This window comes from Pyrgilauda ruficollis, unplaced genomic scaffold (assembly GCF_017590135.1).
Source record: "Pyrgilauda ruficollis isolate IOZ18807 unplaced genomic scaffold, ASM1759013v1 scaffold218, whole genome shotgun sequence".
Lineage (NCBI taxonomy): Eukaryota > Metazoa > Chordata > Aves > Passeriformes > Passeridae > Pyrgilauda > Pyrgilauda ruficollis.
The window spans coordinates 61,940-79,114 of record NW_024521206.1 but is presented as its reverse complement, the minus strand read 5'-3'; the positions used below and the strand labels follow the sequence as shown (position 1 = coordinate 79,114).

At 36.6% G+C, this 17,175-nt stretch overlaps 1 protein-coding gene across 1 annotated transcript in view; it reads right to left on the bottom strand.

The window, feature by feature from the left end:
- Window positions 1-1,232: 1,232 nt before the first annotated feature.
- The window catches only part of LOC121354030 (tyrosine-protein kinase Fer-like), a 63,098-nt gene continuing 47,155 nt past the window's right edge, over window positions 1,233-17,175 (bottom strand). Inside the window, exons 7-9 of the mRNA XM_041468340.1 lie at window positions 15,666-15,820; window positions 11,763-11,885; window positions 1,233-9,179 (exon numbers count right to left, since the gene is read on the bottom strand). Coding sequence (XP_041324274.1) covers window positions 9,037-9,179; window positions 11,763-11,885; window positions 15,666-15,820 — 421 coding nt within the window. The 3' untranslated portion in view covers window positions 1,233-9,036. The remainder of the gene's footprint in view (window positions 9,180-11,762; window positions 11,886-15,665; window positions 15,821-17,175) is intronic.

Genomic DNA, 17,175 nt, shown 5'->3' with positions numbered 1-17,175 from the left:
ATGTGCCTACATGGCTAAATTTGGCATCTCCAGAATAGGGAAATGTTATGATCTGCCATTTAAAGAGGTCCTTGTGCACCAGTGTCCTTTGGGATCTTGTGAGAAGTCTTAATCAACTAAATCTTTTCAACAGCAAGTCTTTTAACTGTACTTCTAAACTGGAGAAACTGTAGGACTGTTCAAAGGCCCTGATCTCCTTCAAGGCTCCTTTCTTTAGCCTCATTTCTACTTCACTGCAGTGACACTTCAAACGAGGAAATCTGATCACCCTGTGCTGCTCAGTGTTTGGCAGTCACAGGTTTTCAAACAACATACTTCTATTATTTGGAGGCCAGGCATTACTGAGCAGATCGGATTTAGCTGCAGTAGCTTTTTCTAAAATAATTCTGCTAATAAATTAGTCTCAGCAGAATTGAACCAGACCTGTGTGCAATCCCATGCTGTGCTGTCTTCTGTTCCAACACACACTGGGGAAATTCAGTGGATGAGCTTTGGAATTACATCTCATCCATTCATGATTACTGGGAAATGATGGGGGAAAACACCTCAAAGGGTTTGTAAAAGGGAACAACTGTATTCTATCAGAAAATAATCGACACAACCCCAGGTACCTCCATTCCACTTAGGAAACAGAGCTGTAAATTGCCTTATGTGCTATAAACTCCTTCTTCAGTCAGGTACTAAGTCTTGCAAATCACAGCATTGTGCCAGTGTGCAGAGTGCTTAACAACACTGTGTAAGCTGCAGGTACCCAAAATCACATCTTTCTACCTGGTTTTGGATTTTCAAACAAGGTGCATCTGCAGGGAGCATTGGGCAGTCAAAGAAGTTCTTCATATAGGGGTATTCATACTTTATGTTACCCACAGGATCTCAAAACATTTATTTGTATTTTTTAAGGCATAATAATGTTCTCATAACAAAGTTCTCAGCTCATTTCAACATCTCCTTTCCCTTCTGCCCTCTAGGTTACCCCTTGCTTCAATTTCTTCTGATATGCAAAAGGTAAACAAAAGTGATGCAAAACTGTGAGTGAGGCTCATAGAGAGATAATCCCCAGAAATTAAAAAAAAAATAAAATCAAATTTGGTCTCCCTCTGCTGTGTGAAATAGAGTATTTTGAATTGTGTCTATTCCCAAAAGTAATGTTACTAGAGTTGGTCTTCCACTTGATTACAGAAGCAAATGAAGAAACACAACTTGTAAATATCAAATAAAATGAGACTGCTTGATACAAGTATTTTACATTTATTGGAAGAGTTCAGTAAAATGGGGACTGCAGACTCATTAGTGGTAAGTGATCCAAAGGAGAAGACAAAGGACTACTCAAAAAAGGTCTGCAGTTTACAAGAATACTGAAAATCTCTTACATAACATCCTAGGAAAATAAAAAGTTAGCTTGAATTGTAAAGTGTAACTTTAAGTACATAAAAAATTGGCAAATAAATAAAGTTAAAATGCAGATCTATTTAAAATTATAAAGGACCGAAAACTGGAAACTGTATAACATAGTTATAATTTTCAGACTTAATTAAAAGCCAGATAAACTCACAAAAGTTGTTTGGGTTTTTTTTTTAAATTTTATTTTATTTTACATGTACTTTAGGGAAGAAGGACCCATTTCCAGTGTTATGTATTATCGATCTGTTTCACAAATATATTATTTTTGAACAACAAAGAGCATAAAAGGTGCTTTACCTGGTATTGCTGGTGCGTATTTTGGCACAAAATTGAGAACTGGATACCTAAAGACATCTGCAAATGGCATCTGTGCCTACTCAAGGCTACTAGTGACAAAAGTTTGGCTTGTGATGGCAGGCCTGTGATGAGAATTTCCCTCCTTACCTAACACCCCTGTTCCATCTCCAGCTGCCAACAGTTACACAAAGGAAAAGCAACACATGCCATTTTAAAATCAGCAGTCCTACAACCCCAGCCCAAGTTTCATCCCTGGAAGTCCTTTAACAGAAGGTACAAGGCAGGTGTTTAATGCTGGCTTTCACTCCTCAGTATTTCTCTTTAGGAGTCTGCCTGCCTTTTGTGTCCTGTGTATGAACCTGTATCATGGGCTTTTTTCCTATTAAATGTTTTCAGCATTTTAGTCAAAATTAAGTGGGAAGCTTGGTGGAGAAACAAATTAACTTGTGATTTACAAGTAATGGTACAATTAACACTGGACACAGACATGTAAAAGGATGTTTCAATTGAGATGTTTCAATTGAGACATTTCAAAGATCAGCTCCCTGAACACAACAATGCTTATCTTCTGGAATTGCAGGTCTCAGCACTTCATAGTGGTGGGGGTGTATAATCATTTCTGTAAGTAAATGTCGTATGACGTAGTGAATTCAAATTCCTGAAAGCAAAATTATGAAAATTAACGCTGTCTGAAAAGGTCTTTTAAGAAGAAGGAAGTTCACAATAAGGCTTAGGTGGAATTAAGTAATTGCTGTTGATTTTGAAGGTACTGTTCCAATCTGGCCTGACATCAAAATGTCAAGGAGCATATTTAGCTTTTTAATTCTCCCTGTGTGGAGCAGGATGTTCTGTATTGTAAACCAGACAGTAACGAATGTGTTCCTCTGATGTCATTTATGATGTTGACAATTTGTGATATAGCTAGGGTCTGCAATTTCATTAAAAATGTGATTTGAACAATATGCTTCACACCTTGATTCATGGTTACTTCCATTTTTATACAAACACATTTCCCTACGTTTTAAAGTAGTAACATCACCACAGTACTTCTGAATTAAACAAAAGCAGGAATGTATTTGGACTTTTCTGTCACCAGAATAACTTCATTTGATAATGAAAGGGTGCCATTTGTGGTACATGGAGCCTTCAGAATTAGGAAATATTTGAGAGATGCAACAGTACAGATTATTACAGCAGAGCTCAGCAGGAAGTGTAAGATTACTGCAATCCCCTTTAGAGAGCAGAATGATTCTTTGAGAATTGAGGCAACAGCTTAGAGTTAATTGTTTACATATCAGTTATCCAAGAATTTTGCATTATTACTTGCATGTAACAACAATGGAATTCTTCATATGTTGAGAAAGACTGAGCTCATTGAAAAGAGTGCAGTGCATCTTTTTTTTTAGTAATGCCAATTCTGGCTCATACTTTCAACATCTGTAATGCAAAGAGAATCACTGATCTGATTTTTGTTTTAAAAAGTTTAATTGCCTTATATTGATAAGTTTCAATGGCTGGCTCACTTACTGTATTCACAAAACTCAAGTACTTATCTATAAACATTTGTGCTTCTAAAACTAGATGACAGAGCCAAATAGTAGCAATTCAAGATTTTTTTCCAAGTGTTCTCTGCTCAGTGTGAATCCTAGGTTAGCATACTGGTTCAGAGGCTGTATTTATCTATAAACAATAAATCAATTAAGTTGTATTTACAAGGCATTCCACTCTCGGAGACAGAGGAAGAAAGAATCTAGTTCATGGCTCTTCTATATTTTCAATTTTTGACCTCAGTCAACTAGATTTAAAGGTTTTATTTATCCATTTTTTCTAAGTACACCTAACAGTTTTTTGTGTGGAGAAGGCATATGGATCTGAGCTCTCTAAATGAACTACCCTTCCACAGCTACAATCTCAAACACCTGCAAAACAACAATGTAACTACTGAATTAATTAGCTGTGTAGCTCACACCCCTGCTCCCAAACAAACCATCTGAAAATTCTAATTTAAGTCCTGCCTAGATGATACCTGAGAAAATCGTGCTCTGAAATAGCCAATAATATACAACTGCCTGACAATGAAACAACTCTGAGTTAACACCCAAGTTCTATACCTCGACATGTATTCCAGCTGGAATTTTATATCAAAGAGAAGGGGACATAATAGTAACTTAGGGTTGTTGGTGGAGGCAGCATTCCCTGGCAGAGAACAGTAAATACATCTCTGAACCTTTCTGTTTTATAGAGTAGTCCTAAGGCTGAAAAACAGAAATTTCTTTTGCTTATGTGACAGAGACGCAAAATCAAGGCGGATTCTAAGGTCGAAATTTTGAAAGTTTAAAGTCAGGGGCTTCCAGCCCTGTTCTATATGGTACTTACTATAATGAACAATGACTCTGATAACTGGATGTGAAAATATGTAAAAATGTTGGAGCTACCAGGCAGATCTTGCTGGAATTTTCAATGAGAGAATCTTCGCTTCTTTGAAATTTCAGGTCTCAGCAAAGTAAAGCTGGGTATTAAAACCACACTAATAGGCAATTCTGCAATGCGTATAGGAGCTGGAAATCACAACTCAGTACCACTTTGAGGAAAGAAATGGTAGTAATACTTGACTGTTCATAATGTGACATGTGAATGGATTCTTCCATTTCAATTTGGAGCTTTCCACCTTTAAACTTTATTTGTTTATAATGGGAAGCTACCCCAGGGATAGTTACTCTTAGAAAACCTTGATAGGCTCCTGAGGTTGATTCACTTTCTTAGTAAGTTGTTGCTGGTTATTAAAGGCTGCTTTTTCTTTGTTTGTTTTGTTTTTCAGTAAATCTGCAGAAGGGAGCTGAAAAAAACCCATTTTTAATAGAGCTGGTATTTCAAATTGACCAGATGTCTTAAAAACTAATGGTTGTTTGGAACTTTAGGATTACTGGACTTGCCCTGTACTTGCCATGCACCTTTTAATTACTAATTGAAGTCCTGTATTACTGGAAGTGAAGGACGGCACGAAGACCATTCTAAGAAAAAAAATGCATAACTTCATTGGTAGCAGGGGTGTTCTTCCCTGACTTGCCCAGGAAGAAAGCTTCCAACAGTATCTGAAGTCCATTTTTGCTTTACAAGAAGAAAAAATTAATTGGCAAACTCTTCCTTTAATAGCAAAAATTTTATGCTTAGCCGTAAAAATGTTACAAATCCAAGTGTACTGGCACAAAGCAGTATTTCCGGTGCCAAAAAACAGGACAGCTGTTACAGAAAGTGGACTCTCTCAGCTTCTTTCTATTTAATCTTTATAATGAGTTATTATTTGTGACAATCAATTGTTCTCAGAACTGCTGAATATCATGTTTGATGACACTATTTACACACTAGCTTAGGTCAAAATATTGCACTCCCTCAAGTCTGTGAGTAGCACTGACATTTAGAGGATATGACAGCAAGAATACTGGAAACAGGGCTAGTATTTAATCACTGTTGTTAATATTTGTGCAGCAGCACATCTGAGAAAACTGGAGGGGAGACATTTGTAAATACTTCTGAGACTTGGTTACACTGTTACCTCAGAAAAATGTGGGGGATTTTTCTTCTTTTTTGTTTTCTTTATTACCTTTACAACAGGTGCAAAAACGGTAACAAAATAGTTATAAAGAGATAACAAATAGGTAACTTCACAGTCAATTTTAATGATATGCTTGTAGGATTTAAGTAAGCATAACAGGTGGTCAAAAACATTAATGAAAAAATACTTGAGTATGAATACCCTAGTATTTCCTTAACCAGTTTTCTCTTTCCTGTCAGTAAGAATGGGGTTTACCAGCTGCAGTTCTCACTGATGGCCTTCTGGTGATGCACTTCCCAACAGCAATTTCCAAAAAAAGTTTTAGGCAACTCTGCAAAAGGGCATATTTTTGTTATGAAGAAATGCAGTATAACTGTAGTTGATAAACTAAAAGCTAGTTCATTGGTTTTCTCAGAAACTAATGAAAATGCACATTTCAAAGATAATGCCTTCGTGGGATGCTAACTCTACATCACCACCCTTTGCTGAAGAAAGGTTTGTTTCCAGATAAGATACTTTTCACTATTTCACTTTTCATAAAATAAGGAAGCTTAGAAAACCTTATGACTTCACTGAGGACTGGACTTGAAAGCTAATACACGCTCATTTTCTACTAAAAACAAACTAAGGATGCACTTTTTGCCATCAAAGCAATTTTCTTAAAATAATGAATGCAATTCATAGGAAAAACCATGAAAATAAGAGATAACCTGTTGAATTCCCTCTCACATTACAAACTGAAGATAACAGTATTTAGAGTTTCCTACGTTTAACAATGTAAAATAATTCAGGATTCTCTCAGGGTCCCTCTGGTTGTGACAATGCCAGTTTAACAACCTAACCTGAAATCCATGCTTGCAAAAGAGACTGAAGCTTAACTTCTTTTTAAGTTCTCTTTTTAAGTTCTCTACGATAAACACAGTTCGTGAGCCAAACGACCTGGCTAACCTGGTACGATTAACCTGACAAGGTAAGTCATCAAAAGGCCATGGAGAGAAGATATTGCAGCTTTGCTTCTTTAGTGCCATGTCTCTCTTTTAAATTTCATGGCATGGCAGGCTTGGTTGTGAATGCTCCTGTGAGAGGCCTGCAGTATCTACAGGTAGGGATTCCACTTCCTAAATGGAACAGTTTCAACAATTACAAGTCAGACATGATGAACAAATTCTGCCACAAACTGTTAAATTAATGATACAAAAAGTTAAATAAATGAAAAGACATGTACCTGTGTTGAAATTTATTCTATACTTATAAAGCCATTCTGGTATTCTCCCAAAGTGTTACTAGTTTTCAGCTGAACTGGTGCCTAATTCAATAATAGTAACAAATTTTCCTAATGCTGTAGAAATCCCCTGTTTTAAAAAGATTTCAAATTTAAACAGAAGTGAGATATACGTGTATGGAGGTTTACTATTCCAGAATAAAATGTTAGTATTGTTTTTATCCTTCTGTGAGAGTCAGGATGGTGACTGGTTAATTTATGACAAATACAACAGTATTTTATTTTATGTGAATAAAGCAGTATTTCTTGCTGTCAAGATGGCATATGGCAAAGAAACAGTCCATCCCTCTAACAAAAGAATATTAATTCTCCACAAAAGCTGATAATGCTGACACTGTTATCCTTATGTGCAGACTTCAGGAATGCATATGTAAGGAAATGCAGTTGGATGGATTTTCCCAAATGATTGTGAAACATTTCTTAGATCTTAGTACACTTGCACTTGCATTAGCATACTAACAAATTAAGGCACAGACTCTTGTGTACTACTTAGAAGCATACAAGCTAACAAGAATGTTGCCTATTGCTCTTGAAAAATATCTCTGGGCTACTGAAGTACAGAACTAAGTAAATAGATCCAGTACACTTACAATGAAGTTTTAATTTATGCCACCAAGTTTTCCAAGCACTACACTTTAATGGGTATGTGTATATAAATGCTTCCTTGTCTCCAAGAAAAAAAATCACTTAACAAAATGCAAGAAGCACTTACCATTCCTTACAGCTGGATACTGACAGTACCACCTCAAATGCAGGTGATGTGATCCCACACAACCATCCATTGTTGTAGTTGGACACTAATTCCTATGTAACAGACAAATTCTTCTAGACTACACATATTTTGGTCACACATAGCCCTAAACCACCACTCAGCACTACTGTAAATATACTTTAGAGAGGAAAAGATGATGTGGACAATAGAAAAGCCACCCTACAGGAATAAAAATGTAATGTAGCCACTGAATTCACTACGTCTCAATCCCACTGTAACACTAAAACATAAGGCTAATTAACATTCCAGATGCTGTGTTACTTACAATCCCTGTTTCTCACTTGCATTAGCAGCAACTAGTATCCCTTGATCTGGATATTTTAGTAAATTCCTAGAAGTATTTTAAGCACCTTAATGCTGGAACTCAGACAGGGATACAGTAATTTGTTCCTATTTCTATTCAGAACCCTAGAAAATTCCAGCTGCAAAGAGGACCCAGAGTCAAAGTAACAAATGGTGCACTTCCTCCCTCCCCTATCTAGTAAGGTTTTATTCTTTCTGGCTTTTTTAATTTTTAATATATATTTATATGTATATATATACAAACACAAGGTTTATATTCTTGGTGCATTTAAACCTTGTTTATCCCCAGTCTTTTGGTATTTGATTGCAATAATGTAAGAAAAATAGAAGGTTAGTATTTCTACTCTGCTGTTCCCTGTCACAGGTTTTAAACATACTTCTTTCCTTTTGGTTGTTTTAACAACTTCGTGATGCCATACAGAAGTAGTATTTTCCTTTGGACACTATGTTTGAAATGTTCTTTTGTTCAGAATAAACTTTTGCATGCTCCAGCTGCATTCTGAGAATTTCTACCAATTTAAGGGAAAAAATCAGGATCTAAAGCAAATCTAGCAATATATTCTTTAGTGCCTCTAAGATCAATGATATTTGTCATCTGCTGCTAGCATTAATAAACCTCTTTTTCTTGTCCTGGTACTTTCACATATTTTTTGGAAGGCAGATAGTTTGCAGTATTTCTTAGCATGTGCTAAGAAATATACTTTATATTAGTCTTTTTTTTCTAAAATAAACATAGGTCACCATAAAAGAAACATGCTACTGAATTCTGATAGCATTGAAGGAGAAAAAAGGCATTCTTTAAGTAGATCACATAAAAAGTCAGAAGTATTTCTACTGTATGGTAATAAATGCACAAGTAATTCAACGTCCAAAAAATTCTGAATTTTTCCATTCAGTAAGCACGTTTGCATCTAGAATCTAACTGAGCTTCATGCTTAAAACCAAATATCACCTAAATATATCAGATGTAGAAAGAATTTTACAAAAGGTTCTAGTTGAAATACTTGTCAAAACTGTCTTCGGTATTAAGGCCAACATGTATGACAATCCCCACATTAACACGCTGACATACAGGACAGTGATAGCAGAGTGAGAGCACAGCTTAAAGTAGAATACCTCTGAAAAATGTCACTAGCACTTATTTGCTGTAAAACAGATAGAAGCCACAGTCCCTTAAATTTATAGTATGTGCTTTCCTATGTACATGTAACCTAAATTACAGTACTACCGTGACTGGATATATAGCATTTCGCGGTACATATCTTTAATGCAGGTGTAAACACCATTCAAGATGGTACACCAGTTAATTTCAAAGTAATCCTAGAAGAATATTGCAAATAATGCTATATAAATGCATAGTGTTTGACGGAAACAATTACTTCACTGGAAAATAAAGTCCCAGACATTGAGTTTGGCACTTCTTCATCACTATGTCACTTTCTTTTTGATTGAAGACAGCTCTTTCTGAATCTCACTGAATTTTGGCCGGTTTTCTGGCTTGTAGTCCCAACATCTCTGCATTATTTTATATATTTCTTCTGGACACTTTTGTGGTGCAGACATTCGGTAGCCTGATAGACAGAAAAGGTGGAGAAAACTTTTAGTACTGAAAAATGATGCATATTGACAAATCTAAAAAGATAAGAGCAAAGTTCAAGACCATTTCATTTATAAAGACCTTCAAGGCAATATGAGGAACATCTTCAATACACGTCCTGTACATGAAAGATAACTATGAAACTAATTAAAGCTTGGATAGAAGTGACATTTAAGTTAGGCATGCTGAACTGTCAGTTTGCTGCTCATCCCTAATAGCAACTCACACAGATTTCTTTCCTGTATCTTAGGAAGTAGCTACCTTCTGGTTTTCAGTTGTATTTCCTTACTTCCCTGCAGTGAGGAAACTGATGATAAAAATGAAGATGAGAGTAAACTTATTTGCTCTTTTTGAAGATGTATCCACTTTTATTCTCACATTTCTTCCCTTTTTTGTCTCCTTAAGGAAGTTCTTCCCCATTTGCACTTTAGTAATTAATTTTTCCTCCCTCTGTTTTCTTAACTTTTGCATCTTTCCATCTTATCTCAAATCTCTTTCTCTTCTGGTTTGCTTTGATAGGCAGTGCCTTCCACACCTCTCTGCTGCCATCAGCTGTAGCTATGATATTTTATTAAAAATCCTTTCCTAGGATTTTTTCCCTCCTGAGAGCTGAGGGCCTCAGGAAACAAATGTAAACAATAACTATCTGAACTATCTGCTGCTGTGGAATGCAACAGGTGCATCTGTCATTGGTCCATGTGGATTGTTTTCAATTGATGACCAATCACAGCCACCTGTGCTGAAGCTGTGAGCAGTCACAAGATTTTGTTATGCATTCTATTCTATTCTTGTTCTTTGTAGCCTTCTGATGATCTTTTTCTCTCTGTTATTTTAGTATAGTTTTAATGTAGTATTTCAGTATAATATATAACATAATAAATCAGCCTTCTGAAATGGAGTCAAGCCTTGTGTCTCCACACATGGGGTGTTCGCGTCAACAATCAGCCAAGGAGTTCTCTGACTTGACAATGAGCAGGAGAATGGACAATCAGTTAAGTAAATTAGCAGCTAATCATTCAAAAGTCACAGGTAAGTGGCTATTCATCCTGTGTCACACCTTCATGAAGGCTGTGGATGAGGGGCAGGTGGGCCCTCAGTGATGGTGACACAGCAGTGGGGCATCCTTGCTGGTGGCACCAAGCCGTGAGGGGGGCTGATACACCACAGGGTCGTGGCGCTGTCCAGAGGGTCCGGGACAGGCTGGAGAAAGGGGCTGACAGAAACCTCAGGCAGTTCAGCATGGGAAGAACCAAGTCCTGCAGCTGGGAACAGCCCCAGACACCAGCACGGGTGGGGAATGCTGCGCTGGGAAGTGGTTTGTCAGGAAAGGCCCTGGGGCTCCTGCTGGACACCAGCATGAGCTCTTCCAGCAAAGAATGCTAATGGCACACTGGACTGCACTAGAAGGAGCACTGCAGCAGGTTGAGAGAGATCATCTGCCCCCTCTTTTTAGTACTGGCTGAGGCCACATCTGGAGTGCTGGGTCTAGTGCTGGGCTCCCCACAACAAGACAGACACAGGCAAATGACAGGCAGTGCACAGTGCAGTCATGTGCATTGGACTCTACAGCTAAATGCAACTCTGTGACTCCAGACTCACTACACAGGTCTCTGTCTCTCCCTTTCTAAAGAATAGTGCCATCACACTGACCTCTTAAAACAGGTAACTCTATGAAATATTTTCACTTTTTTTGTACTGCATGCATCTACTCTAGGTACTGGATGAATGCATGTAAGTTCAAACAAATATGGCTTAGGCTCTAGGACTTGATTTGGCCTTTAAGGAGAAACTTTATTATCACCTACTTTTAAAACTATAACACCTAGTTTTATATCACCTAGTTTTAAAACTATAACAAACTGACAATGTGTGTAAATCAGCAAACCAGAGTTTTTTTGTTTGTCATTTGTTTTGTTTTAAATAATTTGGAAGTTTTACTAGCTTAGAACACATTTATTAATTATACAGTAGCACTATGTAGGGAAGGAACAGTTCTGAACTGCCACCAAAGACGATGAAAATAAATCAAACTCCTGAACTCCTACTCACAGTTATTTCCTATTTTAACCTTTCGATTATTTTATAAAAGAGAAATGCAGCTTGGAATGCTCAACTAGCTTACCATTCTCCACCACAATTGCTACATTTTTCTGTGAAATTATTTAATAAAGAAGATGGAATGACAGAGATTTTTTTCTGGCAGTTTAGAATATTTATAAATGCATTAGCATAATCTTAAATAATTTGTTCTGTTCAGGCTTCTGCTTTGCACAGCAGTAAACCCCTCCTTTCCATCTCACCTGTTAGTTCTGCAACAATGAAAGTCAGCATGCTGTAAGTCTTCCAACCTTTAAGTTACTGGTCAGTGTATTCCTTTTTTTTCAGAAGACCTACATATACCACTCTACTCCTCCTAAAGAGCTAGATTCAGTAATTTAGGAAACCTCATATTGCTTTTGCTGAAGTTGCTACAAAACTTTTATGCTATTTCTTGGCTATTTTACACTGAATCCTCACAATTTATCCAGCATTTCTTTCACTCCTTAGGAATAATTACCTTTCTCAACTTGCTCTCGTGCTTGTTGGTTGGTCATTCCAGGATATGGGCATACTCCTAAACTGAAGGTCTCCCACAAAAGGATTCCAAAACTCCATACATCACTCTCAGATGTGTATCTCCCTAAGAAAAGGAAAGCAAACCTTCAAATTAACATAGAGAGAAATTGGTGTTTGACATAATTATGGCCCAAATTTCCTGTAAAGGTAAAAGTGTTACACTGGCAAGCTTCAAGCAAAACAAAGCTGTAGCTACTAGTAAAACATTCTACGGATTTCAGTCTCCAGTATTTCAAAGAATGAACAAATTATATAAAGCAAATACTTTGAAGTTATCATAAGCTAACCTTAAGTTCTAGTTTTACACAGACCACTCCAGTCGGTCAGGCAAGTTAAGAATTTCTTTCCTTCTTAATGTACAAAAATATTTTTCTTTTAATATAAAAGGACAAAAAATGTCAGGGTTTTCCTACTAATTTACAACGGCTTTCAATTCCAATATTCTTTTAAAATTTACCTTGTCCAGTTCTCCATTTTAGCATGGCAGTGTTTATTCTGAGAGGAGCTACAACCAACACTGTTTCTAAGTGTGAAGAAGGCCTGGTTCTCATGCTTTGAGAAACTGATCTCTGAAAATCAAAGTAAGGCTGGATCCTGCAAAACTGACACACCCAATCAGTTTAAGAAAAAAGAAAAAACCAGGTCTGCTGGTTCAATTACCGCCAACTATGCTTCAGAGATAGCAAAATAGATAACTGATAGACAATTAAATTCCAAGCCTCTCTGTGGAATTATAGCTTTCTCTTACAGGGAGACATTTTTGAGCAGATATTTTTATTGTCCCTGATGGATTCACATTAGAAAATTAAGACTCCTAGCCTTTTGCAGCAGAATCGGTGAAAGTGTTACCTTAAAAATCCATTTTCAACTTCACTTTCAACATTTTTCATGACTGTTCTTTCTTGCATACTATTACTTTGTATTTACATGTCTTTATTCTTAAAAACAACACTTGTGAATGTATTGATTGTTTATCTCTAACCATCAAGCAAGCCAAACTAAGCCACTTCTGACTAGGAAAAAAAGGAAAATACATGTAAATTATAGTGACAGTTGATGACAGTGACAACTGTTCTGATGAAAGAAACTGTTCTGATTCAGAAATCTCAGTTTACTCCTAGACTAAGTATCACTTACAGCTGTGCTATGTTAGCTTGTGTGCCTCATAGTTGGCAATTATGGATATTCACTATGCTTTTTGGAGTAAGATTAGTTTTCTTGTCTGTGTATCAACTTCCCACAGTTGGGCATCCAGTAATTTAACACTTTTCACTGAAAGCATTCAGCAAATACAAGATAGATGATTAGCTGGTTTTTTTTTTTTTACAGAAAGCACAAGTTCTGTACAGTTAATTATATTTTATGCTATTATCTGAGGGAAAAAAAAAAAGATCAGTTTAGAAAAAAAAACCCAAGTCCTCCCCACGTTACTATTAACATCACAACTCAAAATACTGTAGGGAGAAAACATACATATTAAATGTATTTTAATTTTCAAAGATCAGGAAGCAAAAATACCCCATAATCACCCAAAATACGTGCTGGTTTTGGTGGGGTTAATTCTATTCACAGTGGCAGGTACAGGGCACTGTTTTGGATTTGTGCTGAACCCAGGGTTGATAATTCAGAGATAGTTTTGTTATTGCTTTGATTGCACAGAGCCAAGGCCTTCCCTGCTTTTCATACTGCCATGCTGGTGCGGAAGCTGGGGGTCCTTGAGAGGGAACACAGCCAGGACAGGTGACCCCAAACAGACCAAAGGGATATTCCAGACCATGTGACGTCAGGCTCAGTGTATAAAGTAGGAGGAAGAAGGAGGAAAGGGGAGACGTTTGGAGTGATGGTGTTTGCCTTCCTTCCCAATAATGGCGTAGAAAGGTTCTGAACAGCTCCCACAGAACCAAAGCTTCCATTTCTCAAAGACTCCAGTGGCATCTGAATTTTGCTTCTGACTTCTGACACAATTTGTGTCAGAACCACAACACTTGTCCTAGTCTGGTTTCTAGCCTTCACTACTTGTGTTTTTTCTTAAATTAACATACTTTAGTGACCACTCTTAATGCGTCATATGTTTGCCACATACAGTGACTTCAGCAAAGATGAAAAAAAGAACTTTTTTGTAGCTTCTTAATCACATTAGCATTCATGTAATGGCCAAATGACCCTATTTCTCATTTTCCTCCAACCTTTGAATCTTAATATTTAGGACTAACCCAGCCAGTGGTTACCAACTAGTTTTGAAATACTGCAGATTTAGTTTTATTTCATTTTGATATCTTAAAAACCTCCAATCTTATCTACACAATTCAATGCAATTCTTACAACCTTATTATTAGAATGGAAAACAATGAAACATAATCCAGTAAGTTCTACTAATATCTTTCAAGGGAGTGGAAAAAATTATCCTTCAAAAAAAAACACACAGAAATCTTTCATGACATTCTGAAAGTTGAATATTGACTGCTGAACATATTAACAAATTTGAGAGAGCTTATTTCCCAAATATTACAGAAATGACTTACAGCTGCTGGAACATGTATGTGCTTTAGGAAACACAAAGTAAGTCCATGTTAATAAACAACCCCCTCTTCTCCTGTACTGTGCAGAAAAAAACAGACTCAGCAGTACAAAGTGAAGGTGTTGTCACAAAAGCCTGTTTCCTGCTAAATGTAGCCAGCTGGACCACATATGGTTATAAGGATATCATCAACAACATCAAGGATATAAGGATAACATCGAAAACACTGTATGTATTTCCACAATAACAAAAACAAAAACCCGAAACACCTTTTATAGTGGATCAAACACCCAAAAGAGCAAAGCATTCGCCAGTGAATGTTGGCAACACTAACACCTCTTAGAATAATTGGTAATACAGGATCAAATACTAAACTGAATTTACTGTCAACCTTTTAAAGAGAAGGTCTGCATTACTGTGCTATGTCATTAACTGCTGCAGAAGTGCTAATGAGAGGAAGCATTGTTCTACCAATCATAATTCACAAACTTATGATTTCCAATGCATGGTTTCCAAAAAAAGGCTAAATTTACGGGACAGCAGAAATATTTCAAACAGAAATAGACATTTCAAATGAAGAATTAAAAAAATATTTTACTCTGTGTACTCAACTAAAGAACTGGTTTAGAGAAGTACATTCAAAACATGGCACAATTTATTAAATGTGCTGCTTCTCCACAGCCCACTTTACCTAGAAGAACTTATTTTTATAGTTTCATATAAGCAAAAAAAGCTAAGAGCAGCAGCTTCTATTTCTATTCTGGAACTATTACCCATGTAGTGTGGACCACTTCCCTCATGATAAATAATGAATTTTTATCCCCAATATAACAACCTAGTGATACACAAAAATGCAGGTAAAGAAAAACTGCTGTTAAAAAAAAAAACCCAAAATAAAACAATGACTGTATTTTTCACCAATGCAATGAATTATCTAACACAGTGTTCTAGTACCTTAACATTTTCCACTGTTTTCAATGAGGGGCCATAAATATGCAGAACTTGCCTTTCAATTTGCTAATGATCATAATTTAGATGACTGACGAGGCTGTCTACAAGAATGAGTCAGCAACAGAATCAAAGCACTCTGCTATTGCTGCATAATAGCAATTCTGATTTTGCTGCCCAATTGTTTTTCAGCAGCAAAACTGCATTTTTTACATAAATCAGACTGAAATATTAAAATTATTTTAAATATCATTAATTTGAACAGGGGGAAAAGAACTGTGTATAAATATATATACACTCAAATATTGTGGCTCTGGTGCTCTTTACTGTACTTTGGATTTTTTTTTTTTTGGCAAGAAAATCCAGTTATGTTCTTACCATAGTTCAGAGCTTCTGGAGCAGTCCACTTGATTGGAATCTGCTTTAGGCCTGATGATGAGTACACGCCATCGTCCTCTTGCCGGGACATCCCAAAATCGCTTATTTTCAAGATGTTGCTTTCACCTACCAAGCAGTTCCTTGCAGCCAGGTCTCTAAATTAGAAAAAAAAATTAAACACCCACATTTTTACAGGTCTGAAAGTATTCAGAAGTCATTTAAACTGACTGAGCCCCTCAGCTAAGATGGTCATGCCTCTCAGTGACTTATTTACAAAAAAGAAACACTTCACAGCAGTTGTGGAGAAACAGAAGTAAGGGAAGGAGGAAAAAAAAGTCAGAAATAATCCTATGAAAAAGTGAGGGGAGGAGATGCTGGAGATGCTTCAAGTGCCTAAGCAGAGAATCTCATGAAGTCCACAGAGAGGAGTCACAGTTGAGCAGGGGAGGAGTGTGAGACTGAAAGACAAGAGCTGACAAGAGTTATGGACAGTTCAGAACGTCCATTCCCCACTCACCCCTCAGGGGAGAAGTGAAGAATTTCAGAATGAAAAAATGCCTCAGAAGAAGGGAAGGGAAAAAAGTATTTCAGTTTTTGTCTTTTATTTCTCACCATCCAACTCTATTTTAATTTGCAATACATTAAATTCATGTTACCTAAGTTCAGTCCGTTTTGCTACGATGGTAATTGGTAGGTGATTTCCTTGCCTTTATCTTGACCTCCAAGTTTTTCTGTCTTATTTTACTTCCCTGTCCTGTTGAGGATGGGGAATGAGAAAGCATCTGTGTGGGTATCTGGCAGCTATGCAAAGTTAATCCACCACAACTGCCCTCCATTTATTCCTCCACAAAAATAAATCCCAGATTAATGAATTGGATCCTATGTAAAACTATTTTGAGTTTGAATTTGAAAAACTATCTCTAATTTGAAGAAGCATCCTGAAATGGGTTCAGGAAGTGTTTCAGTGAGAAAACTGAGAAACAGCTCCATCTTCCCTCTGCCTGTTAAGAGTTTCTATCAAAAGTTAAAAGCTACTCAGCATAGAAAAGATATTTTGGCTCAGTGATGGATGAGAAGCTCAGAAAGTCAACTCCCTCCCTTCACCTCAAATTTGTTTATTTTTTTAGATCAGAAAACATGCAATAATACCTGACAAAAGACCTACTGTGACTTCTCTACTTCTCTAATAATATATTATAGACATACTATATGTATATTAAATTTCAGTGTTTTGCAGTTTATTAAAATACAACAAAATAAATATTATCATTCCCATTGTAATGCAATAAAAAGGGAGAGCTACATCAAGCAAGACGATTAATTCTATACCATTACAAACATCATGGGCAAAATTATTTTTAAATGAAATTTACTGTGGTTCTGCTTACCTAAACAGCTAATATGCTCACAAATGGCTTACATCAATATTCCAGAAAAACTGCATTAACTTTGATGTTTTGAACTGGACCTGTAACATAGTTCTGTAGTGAATCCCCTGAGCACTTAATGC